This window comes from Orcinus orca, chromosome 21, assembly GCF_937001465.1.
Source record: "Orcinus orca chromosome 21, mOrcOrc1.1, whole genome shotgun sequence".
NCBI lineage: Eukaryota > Metazoa > Chordata > Mammalia > Artiodactyla > Delphinidae > Orcinus > Orcinus orca.
Window position 1 is genome coordinate 23,863,315 of NC_064579.1, and position 12,693 is coordinate 23,876,007.

A 12,693-nucleotide genomic window follows, 5' to 3' on the forward strand; every position below is an offset into this window, starting at 1 on the left:
TTCTGAGTCTCACTGTTTCCCTCTGTAAAATGGGCAAAAACACCTCTGTGGGCGAGGCTGCAAGACTGACAACACAGGTGTGCTACAGAGACGACACAGGAGTGGACGACAGGGCTCTCACTTCCTCACTCCCGGCCTCTCTCCCTTCCCACTCCCGTCTCAGGCCGGGACGAAAGCTGAAACGTCCTCCAGCTCGCCTGAGACCCAGACCCCACTGCCAACAGCAGGCAAGCCCACCCAATGGCCCGCAGCGCCCGGTATTTCAACAAAGCAAAACTGAACTGTTTTTCCCCACTCGCCCTGCGCCCATGGCCTGGCCTGGGGCACTGTCGGCCCGCCAGCCCCTGCGCTGCCCGCCTGATGCCCCCCCCCCCCGCCTTCTGAGAGCATGTGGCTACTTGCCGGCACCAGGAGCTGCTCCAGGCTCATCTGCTCTCCCTCTGCCTGCGCCCTGGGGTCGGCATGTCTCCAAGGAGCCTGTGTCCAGGAGGAGGGTGCGTCCCCGCTCTGAACACAAATCCAGTCACATCCGTCCTTGGCTGAACAGCCATGGCTGCTCGAGGGAGGACCGTCTTGGCCACTGCAGACACAGGGGCCCACATCAGAGAAGCGGAGCGGGAACCAGCCCCATGAGCACCGGACGTGCCCACAGGGAAGGAGGACGCACCACATGTCCATGTGCTTCTGAGGGCCCGCGGCTGCACCACGGGGCGGGGGCCCAGCACGCACAGCACGCACCATCTACGATCGAGGGAACACAGGCTGTGCACTCAAAATTCAAAACAAATGTTCCTAAAGTACAACTTAAATATAAAAGTGTCATACTCTACGCTTAAATCCCAAGATTAATATTTGGAGGGTGACCGTGGGCAGAACAGTACACGGATTCAGATGTGCTAATTCATAAAGGCCAGAGGGCCTGCACAGTTCACACTTCATCAAATGGGAAAGATAATTTTCCTAAGTTTTAAATTTAAAATTGAGCATAGTAGTTCAAAAACTAAAACAAAGAGAACTTTTATCCTCCTAAGCTAAATGGGGTTAAGCATCTCGTAAACCCAAGAGGCAGCATGATTTCCATCTCACACTCATGTGTGTTAAAAACCTCACAAGCAAAAACACACCTTCTCCAGGCGTCTCTGCAGGCTCCCACCCCCGGCAGCACATGTGCTCCATCAATCCCACCCCTACGACTTGTAATAAACGTTATCACGGGAACAAAACTGCTCTGAGAGGAGATGCAGGTTTTACATCCTATTATCCATGATCCGTGAGATAATTATCAAGTGTCTTGTCAACAGGCACAAGAACAGATGATCTCAAAGAGCTGTCAGGACGGGCATCCCAACAGCAAAAGCGGGAGATGTGTCTTCAATGAGAAGTTTAACTAGTAAGTCTTAACGGATTCCAGATATCCAGGTACCTCAGATTAAAATAATTTTGCTGATAAATATACATGTCTAATACTTTCAGTTGCCACAAGTTAAAGCATAGTCTTTTTAAAAATAATGTGATTTTAATTTTTCAAAATCAGCTTTAAAAGAGCAATGTGTAACAAACAGAATGAAAACAATACTTTCTACCAACCAATACTGCTGGAGGGTTCCTTGGTGAATTTCACTTTATCCCAGCATTTGAGACAACGCAGGGAGTAAGACCACTGAACGTCTGAACATCATCCTCTGAAGCAAACAAGCTGTCAGCGTGGACCTGCCTGCCCAGACCCCCACCAGCCCCAGTGATCAGTGCCTCTGCTTTTCAAAGGGACGATGGACCCGCTCCTGTGCAGTCACATGGGGCTCCTATCACAAACGGAGCTCGTAGTTTACTTAAATACAAATTACCAGCTGTTTTAGACCAAAAGAAATGTGTAGCCACTGGACTCTCAGTTCTCTGAGCCTCCAGGGCTATGAAGGAGCTGGGTACCCCATGAACTGCCTGCCGGTTTCCTACAAATAGGGACTTGATTCTCTAACTGGCCAAACCTACTTAGGGATTCACGTTAAAAGCAGAACATAAATGAAAGGTTATTTTTTTCAGGGTAGGAACACAGTAAAACATCATTTTTAAGAAGCATCTGTCAGCTTTGGTTTGTTGAAAGGCGCCTTGTGCCTCCGTGTGTGTGTGTGTGTGCGCGCGCGCGCGCCCCTGTACCTACTGCAAACATAGTCCTAAAAATCAATTTAGAGATTAAAAGTCTCTTTTTTGCTTAATTTCCACTGTGCTCAAAAACAAACAAAAAAGAGCAAGGTGCTTGGGTCCAGGAAGGCAGCTCTGTGTCACCACAGGAGCTCAGTGAACCGCTGGCCTCCTGCCTGTGCCGTCCCCCTCTCCCAGCAAGAGCAGGTTGTAACTTGAAACTCTGCTGTCTGTCAAAAAGCAATCAGCGGAACATAAAAAAGCAGGGGAATGGACATTGATGCCTGCAGGAGACAAGTACAATCACCACGCGACAGGCGACTGGAGCTGGGACATGAGAGACACAGAAAAAGGTCACTGTGGAGAAAAACATCCTGTCTGAAATTAATGCGACGAAATACCAAACAGAGAGATCAAGTCTCTGTGTCACAGGGGAATTAAGTCATTTTGATATAATTTTCAGAGAGGACTGCCGTCTAAACTTGCTATTTCAGGTTAAAGACACAAGCCAAATAATAAAATTTCAGTAAAGTGTTCTTTGGAAAGTAGACACCTGGGAAGAACTCAAAAGGAAATAGATAGTTTGACTGCTGGTGGTAAACTATTCAATTCTGAACTATTCTTCCACACAATCACGTGTTTTAAAATCTAACAGTTGCGTATAAAAAAGGAAGGGGTTTGCTCCATTTTTAACAGAGGTGTTAATGGCAGCATTTCAAGGAATTAGGTCTCCTTCGCTGTGGTCTTAGGGCAGAATGCCTAACAGGCTCCTGCCCGAGTCAGACAGTGCTCCCGGCACACCTCCCAGCTGGGAAAGCTTCCTCATCAGGGGAAACTGGGTGCATGTACTTTCTATTAGAAAAGGCTCTCATGAAAAAAAAAAAAAGAAACAGAAATAGGAACTTTTTCTTCCATAATATTCCATTCTGAAAAAAGCAAAGGAAAATGAAAACTATGTGGTAGAAAAAAAAGCACCTCTGATCTTTTTTTTTTTTTTTGTGGTACGCGGGCCTCTCACTGTTGTGGCCTCTCCCGTTGCGGAGCACAGGCTCCAGACGCGCAGGCTCAGTGGCCATGGCTCACGGGCCCAGCCACTCCGCGGCACGTGGGACCCTCCCAGACCGGGGCTCGAACCTGTGTCCCCCGCATCGGCAGGTGGACCCCTAACCACTGCGCCACCAGCGAAGCCCACCTCTGATCTTTGAGACCACTAAGTCACCCCATCAATGTCAGAAATATTTTTCTTTTCCTTAAAAAAGTTCACTTTGATGGTAAAGTGATACACATTTCCCTCAACATCTATGTACACAATATACTTTATTTACCATTGGTGTAAAACTATACATTTATTTTTACTAAATATATACTGTAGATCTTTCTGGTAATGGATGAGATTAGAAATGATATTGAGTCATTTGTAATTCTCTAGCCAAATCATCCCTATGAACCACTGTCTCTCAGAAAAGCATAACTCTCAGAGGACAAAAAAACACGTGGAGCTAATCTGGGGCCATGAGGAATAAAATTAGCTAAAAAACTATATTTCCAAGGGTGGATGTTAATGGGAAACAGTAAAACTGATGGGGCTACATGCTTATAGGAATTACACAAAAATAAAAAAAGATACCATAAATATTAACAAATAACTTCTAAAAAGTGACTTCGAGATACTTCATTATGAGAGAAAAACATCAGAACAAATGGTTTTATGATGTACGTTTTTAGAGTGATTATCTAGAATTTGAAACCAGAGTTGGCAGGCTTTTTGAAATCATATATAAATGAAAAACTGCTACTGAAAATAAGATCAGAAATGGAAATTCATTGAAACTTTCCCTGTTTGATGACAGCCTCCCGACCTTAGTCTGGCATAGTAGAGAAAATGTTGCAAAACAAACACGCACTGACAAATCATAAAGAAAAGGAAGAAGTTCCCCAACCTCAGTAAACACTGACTCAGCTGATTCCCTTTTCCACCTGATATCTGTAGAGCTTAAGAGACACTTTAAATTTTCTTAGGGTATTTCTTGGAATCTGATACAGCATTTTAAATTTTCTCTTTTCAGTAAAGACTATGTTTATCTGCCAACCTCTCCATAGCTTTTTCTCCCACAATATTCAATATGGTTTTTTTTTCCCATTTTATCCCTATAATGAGAGAAGGTATTTAATGGATGCTTATGAATAAAGGAATAAATTGATAATAGCACTGCATCAGTTCACAAGAAAGAGACGCTCAATATAGTATGCAAATTCAATGAATGATAGTTTGTTAATGACTTTCATCATAGAATTATAAATGGAAAAACAATTAGCTAAGATTTAAGCAACAGTTGGCAAGCTTTCTGAAATATTAATTAAAAGATAGTTCTCAAAATAAGACCAGAAATAGTACTCAAATGGGACACAATTGGAGTCCTACGCCATGACCAGTCTGACGTGATCTCCCCATTTAAGAGGTAGATATCCACTAAACTTTCATTTTCTCCCAAAACTTTAACACTTAAAAAAAAAAATTCTAAACTTTGTCCAAAATTTTTCCTCGCAGTTTTTTAAGCAGCAATTACTATGCCATCAGCTATTCAGAAACATGTTAAGTGCACATAAGGCTGTGATCATTTTTGTTAGGCTTGGTGACCGTGTCCTAACCCAGGAGATGCAGGGAGAGCAGACACAGCTCCCAGCCTGTCTTGTTTTCTCACCAAGATGAGATGCAACAGACCCGGCGGGGCGGGCTGAGGGGACATTCAAAGGCAACTCGGAAAGCTGCCTCATTACGATGGGGAGACAGAGGATAACCTATTACTTTTACTCCAATACTTTTATTTTTTTTCCAGTTTAATCGACATTGGCTTTTCCAGCAGACAGATCTGGAATTCAACCCAAAGGGCACAAGGCTTGCCTGACCATAGCCGGGTCACCTGTTCTCTGGGTGAGGATGTTGGGGAGGAAGTGCCCATCCTCCCACTGGCTTCTGCCGCCCCAGCCGAGCAGGGAGGATCCCTGGCTCCCCATCGTGCCCCCACTGCGCCTGGCACCCTCTGCTTGAGGAACCGTCCTGCTCCCACAGTCCTGAAGCCTTGTCCGGGTGCTGTCGTCTCTCCAGCCGCTGGGTCGTGCACCCTGTCTCCCCGACAAGGTCCCCCTCGGCCGCTTCCACGTCCCACACCCAGGGTGACAGTGACGGCAGGCTGCTCACGTGGGCCTCGGGCCTCACGCCTCACGAACGTGACCCGCGTTAATCCTCATGACTCTGCTGTTCACCGAGTAGTCATACATCTTAAATTTTCTGTCTACTGTGATGCTCTGACATCTTAAGTCCCGCCTGGCTGGGCAGAGACAACCCCCCACCAGCCAAGGGCCCAGCCAGGAGCCCGCCTGTGACCTATGCCGACAGCCCGGCCAGGCCCGGCCTCCTCCGCCCGCCCCACCCCCGGGGAGGTGACCCTCCTCTGCCTGAAACACCCGGGCCGGGCAGCTCGGGGCAGCCCTGTAGCCCAAAGCCCGGCAAAATCACTAAAAGCAGCCAATCGTACGTGTTCCCTCCGCCCCGCCTGCCTTTCCTCTGGAAACCCCAGTAAAGGCCGTGGCCTCAGTCTTCCCTCCGTCCTGTCCTCCGCCCCCTGATCCCCTGGCCATCCCGCCACGTGCCCGGCGTGGCCCTGCCTCTAGGACCCGAGAGCCCAACAAACCGTCCTTCCTGGGCCTGTCCTGAGCCTCCTCCGGCGGCCGCTCCTGACTGACCAGCTCGTGAAAGGACACAGAACAGCCCCCACCTTACAGACGAGGCCCAAGGGTGCCAGGGAGCGCCTTCACCGGTGTGCCGCAACCTGCACACACGCCCGCGCGACACCTGTCAAGCCCGGGAGAGAGACCTACCGCTGCTCCCAGCACACCTCCCGCCTCCCCTGCCCCAACGGCCCCCGCCTAGCCTCGACCCTCACATCTTCCATCCTCCCTTCGGCCGCTGGCCTCCTGGACAGATTCAGTGCCCGGCCACGGGCACTGACCGGCGGGGAGGGCGCTAGTCCAACCTCGCTGGCTCTGCCCCGGGTGGCACCACCTCCATGGGGCTCGTCACACACAGGGGATGGTGACAGAGGAACCAGACCTGAAGCTGGTGTGCCGAAGCCCAACTTGTTCTGCTGCTGGCCACAGGCTGAGGCTTTCTGCACTCCCCAGAGATGACAATGACCCCACCCGCGTCCCAGGGCAGTGTGAGGCTCACCACTAGCAGTGGTCAGGAGGTAGCTGAGCCCCAGTCCCCAGTCATATCCAAGGTACGGGACCCTGCAGGGCATGTCCCCGCCTGGCTGAGCCCCCTCCCTGGTCCCTGAGTTATTCCCCACCTCCCATGCGGTGGCCTGGGCCCCTCCCCTCCAGCTCGGAGTTCCTCCCCGCACCGTGTCCACCCCCGCTCCGGCCCCGGCCCATCTCTGTGTTAACCCTCTCCAGGCCCTGCGGCACGCACGTTCAGTCCTGGAAGATCGCTGAAAGGAAAAAGGGCTCTTGATCCAGAAGAGAAGGGATCTGCCGCATCACACTGAACACAGAAGAAAACACCGAAGTGACACTTTTGTGGATAAAGAGAGTTGGGCTCTTCCTGCAGGTCAGCGAGCGACTGCTCGTCCACCTGCTGGGGCGCCCGAGGCACATGGCTCAACACAAAGGAAAGCGGGGTCTTCCCAACTGAGACGGACCCCAGCCAGTACCCATGGGTCTGAGACTCCAAAGGAAGCTGCGGGCAGTGTAAGTCTGAGGGTGCAATGGGGGAGACACACACACACACACGTGAACATACATGCAGACAGACACACACATACAGCTACACACAGAGACACGCGAGTAGCAGGGAGGGGATGACAGCAGTGTCCTCCTCCTAGCCCCGACCCCGGCCCTGGATGGCCCTCACGTTCGCCCAGCTGAGAGTCCACGGCCAGCGTGGAGCGGGCCCGGAAGGGCGAGCGCCCCAGGCTCCGCTGGGGTCTGTGCATCGGGGGACAAGGCTCCACATGCTCCAAGCGGAGAAGCTGCAACAGACAGAAGCAGAGCCGGCGGACTTTCTGAAAAGGGGCGAGGTGCCTGTTGGGAGGTGGGGGGACGCTGGACTGAGGACACCCCTCAGCAGTCAGCCTCCAGTGAGCAGGCCAGAGAACCTCAGTGCAGCTCCCTCTCCGCAGCGCCCCGCCGGGCTGTCCCGAGATCCCTCCTGATTCCACAGTCCCCACCGGGCTTCACCTGTAACCCTGTGCTGGACGCTCACCCGCTCTCCCCACCACACTCTGTGCGGGACCCACCGCTGCCTGTTAACCCAGAAGCTCCCAAAGGATGCCCAAGGGACGGCCTCCAGTACAGGCCACAGGCTTCCCCGGCATCAAGGGGAGAACAGTAAAGATTTACTTCTCCCTCCAGCAGCCTTGCTGCAAAGGCAACAGCCTCCTTTCATCCCGAGAAGCTTTGCCACAAACCGCATAGGAGGCTCCATCGCCCAGCAGACGCCGACCTGCAGGGAAGCCTCAGAACCGCCCCCCAGGCAGCACGCCAGCCCACCCGACTCATGCGTTCTCACCCTGAGCTCTAGCTGAGGGGCTTTCTTCCAAGGCACGCGGTAGGGCTCCCGAGAAGAGAAGCACTTCGCCCAGCTGCCCTCACCCTGGCCCCCAAGGCACCCCGGGCTGGAGAGCTCTGGGCTTAGCAGCCCCACAGTCCCCCTCCTGCCGGGCCTCTTCCTCTGAAGCCCAGATACGCTGCAGCCCTGCAGCCGCCTCCGCCGCCCCGGCCCACGGCGGCCCGAGCGCGGCCAGCGGGGCATCTGCTCCACCGTCACTCGGCCTGCATCGGGTCCACGTCACGAGCCCCGCAGACCAGGAAGACAAGAGGCGGCCCTGGTTCACACCGCAACCCGGTACAAGCGCTTAGAAGCTTTTCCGGCTAAAACCCCACCGAGTGGTCCTCAGTGTTTCTTACCCCAGCACGACTGCTCCTGCGACCTAGTTAAGAAGATGCGGAGAATGGATATTGCGTTTCTCACTTACAATGGCTGCTTGGACACTTTCAAGACTTACTAATCCAGCCTTTCACCACGATGTTCTGCAACAGCCCAACTTTACTCGGTAACTTTGTCAGAGACCCAACAGAAAGGAGGCCTGTTTGAGGATGGATGGTGAAAAGCCGAGTCCTCTGGGTGCAGCGAGCTGAGGGTTGGGAGTAGGGCGCTGCCGCCAGGCTTGGCCAGGCCGCACTACCGGAAGGCTGGAGAGCAGGTGCTGGCGAATGAGGGCAGAGCCCCAGGCAGGAGAGGAGGCCCAGTCAGGGTGCAGGGGGTCAACCAGCCACAGGGGCCCATGAAGGCCACGGTCAGGGCTACCCCTGCAAACCTCACAGTTGGTCTGCAGAGCCTGCTGGCTCCACCGCTGGTGGGGGTTATAAAAAGTAGCTTGGGGACCCATCAAAATACTGTAATGCCCGCTTTGGAGCTAACATCTGACTGTTGAGGAATTTTGTCACTATGAGATGATCTGTTCTTTAAGGCTGACCAGGTGAGTCCTAACGCCTGGGGCTCAGAGCAACAGGGGAAGCCGGGCAAAGTGTTTTTCTACAAAGGAAGCCACAGACTGGGAACACTATTTACTCTTCTCTGTATTCTGCCTTACTGAGAAATTCATTTCTTCTTCCTATTTTAAGCAAATGCTTATTAACCAGACTTACCACTGGGCTTTTCCTTTCAAAGGGCAAAAACACAACCATCTGTTTTAAACGCAGAGGAGGAAAAAAAAACCATGGCCCGAACTAATCCAAATAAAAAGAGAAACATATCTAAAACCTTCAAAACCATAAAACTCCTAGAAGAAAACATAGGGGAAAAGCTCCTTGACAACATGGGTCTCAGCAATGATTTTTTTGGATTTGACACCAAAAGCAAAGACAACAACAGCAAAAACAAACAAAAGAAACTAAAAAGCTTCTGCAAAGCAAATGAAACTGTCAACAAAATGAAAAGGCAACCTACTAAAGGGGAAGGAATATTTGTACACTGTATATCTGGTAAGGGGCTGACACCCGAAATACAGCAAGAACCCATACAATTCAACAGCCAAAACCCCAAACAATCTGAATAAAACATGGGCAGAGGAGCTGAGCAGACCTTTGTGCAAAGAAGACATACAGGTGGCCAACAGCTATACAAAAAGACGCTCAAGATCACTAACCATCAGGGAATCGCAAATCAAAACACAGTGAGACATCACCTCACACCTGTCAGAATGGCCATCATCAAAAAGACAAGAAATAGCAAGCGTTGGTGAGGATATGGAGAAAAGGGAACTCTTTTTTTTTTTTTTTTTTTCAGTACGCGGGCCTCTCACTGCTGTGGTCTCTCCCGCTGTGGAGCACAGGCTCCGGACGCGCAGGCTCGGCGGCCATGGCTCACGGGCCCAGCCGCTCCGCAGCATGTGGAATCTTCCTGGACCGGGGCACGAACCCGTGTCCCCTGCATCGGCAGGCGGACTCCCAACCACTGCGCCACCAGGGAAGCCCAGAGAAAAGGGAACTCTTATGCACTGTTGGTGGGATGTAAATTGGTGCAGCCACTATGGAAAACAGTATGACGTTTCCTCAAAAAATTAAAAACAGAACTACCGTACAATCCAGCAATTCCACTTCTGGGTATTTATCCAAAGAGAAGAAAAACACTAACTCAAAAAGATACATGCACCCCAATGTTCACTGCAGCATTATTCACAATAGCCAAGACAAGGAAACAACCCAAGTGTCCACTGATGGATGGATGAATAAAGCAGATGCGAATACTACTCAGCCAAAAAGAAGGAAATGTTTTCATTTCCAATAACATGGATGATCTTGAGGGCTTTATGCTAAGTGAAATAAGTCAAAGAAAGACAAATACGGTAAGATCTCACTTATTTGTGGAATCTAAAAAAAAAACAATCGAAAAAAGGAGCTCACAGATACAGAGAACAGACTGATGGTTGCCAGAGGTGATTGGGGGATGGGAGAAATGGGTAAAGATGGTCAAAAGGTACAGACTTCCAGTTATAAGATAAGTAAGTCGTGGGATGTAGTTGTACAGCGTGGTCACTATAGTTAACACTGCTGTATGGAGAATTTCAAAGTTGCTGAGAGAGACGGTAGGTCCTAAAAGTTCTCATCACAAGGAAAAGAAATTGTGTAACTATATGAGGTGATGGATGTTAACTTATTGGGTGGTGGTTTTGCAGTACATAGCCCATCAAGTCACTGCGCTTTATACACACCTTAAACCCACACAGTGCTATATATCAATCATATCTGAATAAAACTGGGAAAAATAGAATCTTCCCTTTTTTCATTTTAATATTAATGATTATAGGGTAATGAGAAGTTTGCTGGGCTTTCCATGAGGTGTCTGGAGTTCCCTGTATCTCTGACATTCATTCTAAGGCATGTGCCAGGTTAACCAATTAAATGTATCCATCCTGCCTTTGGTGTTGGCTAAAAATACTACCATAGCTTAAAACACTAGTTACGTGCCCAGAAACTCAGAATCCCTGCAAGTAAATGGTTTGAGAGTCAGAATCTGAGCTTTGGGAGGAGCCCCTTACAATCCCGGGTCCTCACAGCCCCCTTCCTCGCAGCCCCAGGTCCTCACAGTCCCCGTCCTCGCGGCCCCGGGTCCTCACAGTCCCCGTCCTCGCAGCCCCGGGTCCTCACAGTCGCCGTCCTCACAGCCCCGGGTCCTCAAAATCCCCGTCCTCGCGGCCCCAGGTCCTCACAATCCCCGTCCTCGCGGCCCCGGGTCCTCACAGTCGCCGTCCTCACAGCCCTGGGTCCTCAAAATCCCCGTCCTCGCGGCCCCGGGTCCTCACAGTCCCCGTCCTCACAGCCTCCGTCCCCACAGCCCCAGGTTCCCACAGTCCTCACAGTCCCGGGTCCCCACAGTCCCGAGGGCCTAGAGTCTCCGTCCCCCAAAGCTCCCGGTCCCCACAGACCCCTGATCCCCGCCTACCGTGCCTCCGCAGCGCCGCCATGCCGGCCTCGCCGCCCCGGCGACCCCTGCGACCCCAGCCCAGGCCCGAGCAGCGCGACTGCACTTCCGGACTCCGTCCTTGTAGGCCCGTCCACAACAGCAGGCCTGCCCAATCACGATCCGCGGTCTCTGCCGCTGAACGCCAATCAGCCGCACACCGGCTGCAGATTGGCTCTAACGCGCGCTGTGGGCATGGCCCGTGGGCGTTAGTACTCCGAGCATGCTCAGAGGAAAGGGTGTGACCCGGGTGAGCCGACCTGGGCTGCGGAGGGGTCATGGGGCGGGGTCAGCGGGAGGGGTCAGGGGTTAGGGGGTCATCACAAGACCGTCACTGGAAGCGGGTGGGTGGGTCAGCGAGAGGTGGTTAGTGGGTCAGCAGGAGGGGAGTCAGGGGTTAGGCGGTCGCTGGGAGGAGGTCAGCGCGGGGCGGGATTGTGTTCCTGGGTGACCGCCCACAGTGTCACCCTGGGTCCCAGCGCTGCACAGGGATGCGAGCAGTGGGAGGGGTCTGCTGAGCGCCCATCGGGCCAGGGTCCTATCGTACCGCAGAAGCTGGGACTCAGAGCAGAGAGGAAACTGGGAAGAGGGGAGCCCGGGGACTGACCAGGAAGACCGCCGCCCCCTGACCCCTGACCCCTGACCCCTGTGGCACTGACCCCTTCTGCCCGCTGTTGCGACTGCGGCAGGTGGATTTCTTCCCTATGCTCCCCTCCAACCATTTCACCTTCTCTGGGACCTTGGTTTATTGTTTACCCTTCTTCCTTGAATCCGTTTCTTGGAGAACTTATTTCCTGAGAGCCTGTCTGTGCCGGGCCCTGCTATGGAAGCCGGGGTACCTCCTGACGGGCTGACAAACAGACAAGTCCTCGTGAGACAGAGAGCACGTCACTGTCCTCCCGCCGGGAAGGGGTTTCAGAGTGGGGAGGTGGGGGGTCAGGAAGGCCTCCTGGAAGGTAATTGAACCAGGCTTGAGGCAGAGGGAGCAAGGCTTGGTGATGTCCAGGCAAAGAGCACTCAAAGCAGAAGGGACCGTCCAGGCCTGGAGCAGCACAGGGCCCGTGCGACAGGAGCACAGCGAGCAGGGACAGTGACAGCCACCGACAGACAGGAAAGCAGGTGGTGCTGGGCAAATTTGCGAAGACGCGAGGATCAGCCTTACGTTTCCCAGGCAGTCAGGTGGAGGATACGGCTGGTTTTGAGCAGAGGAGTGAAATTATCTGAAGCCCATCTTGAAGGAGTGGCTTGAGCCGCTGAGCTGAGATCAGATTTGGTGGGGGAAGCAGGAGGCCAGCTCGAGTCCATCCCTGTGAGAAGGACCCTGGTGGCTAACACCAGGGTAGTGGTGGATGAGGCTGTGGGAAGAGGTGGTTGGATTTGGATATATGTGAAGACAGAGCAAAAGAGGTTTTCTGATTGACCAAGAGTGGCTTTGGCAGGAGAGAAGTGTGGCACAGCTCCAGGTTTTGGTTTGGAAACTGGGAGGCTGGAGTGGTCCCAAGGAGATGAGAAAACTCCCTGGGGGGTGGAGA

At 52.2% G+C, this 12,693-nt stretch overlaps 1 protein-coding gene across 5 annotated transcripts in view; it reads right to left on the reverse strand.

The window, feature by feature from the left end:
- Nucleotides 1-11,270, reverse strand: part of ERICH1 (glutamate rich 1) — a 109,302-nt gene extending 98,032 nt beyond the window's left edge. For 4 of the 5 annotated variants that reach the window (XR_004478057.2, XR_004478056.2, XM_033409299.2 and 1 more), the window contains exon 1: nt 11,144-11,270. Coding sequence is in view for 3 of the 5 variants with exons in the window: in XM_033409299.2 (XP_033265190.1) it covers nt 11,144-11,165 (22 nt within the window). In the remaining 2 variants the exon portion in view is untranslated. The remainder of the gene's footprint in view (nt 1-11,143) is intronic. The other variant, XM_049704262.1, reaches the window with a different exon arrangement.
- Nucleotides 11,271-12,693: the final 1,423 nt, after the last annotated feature.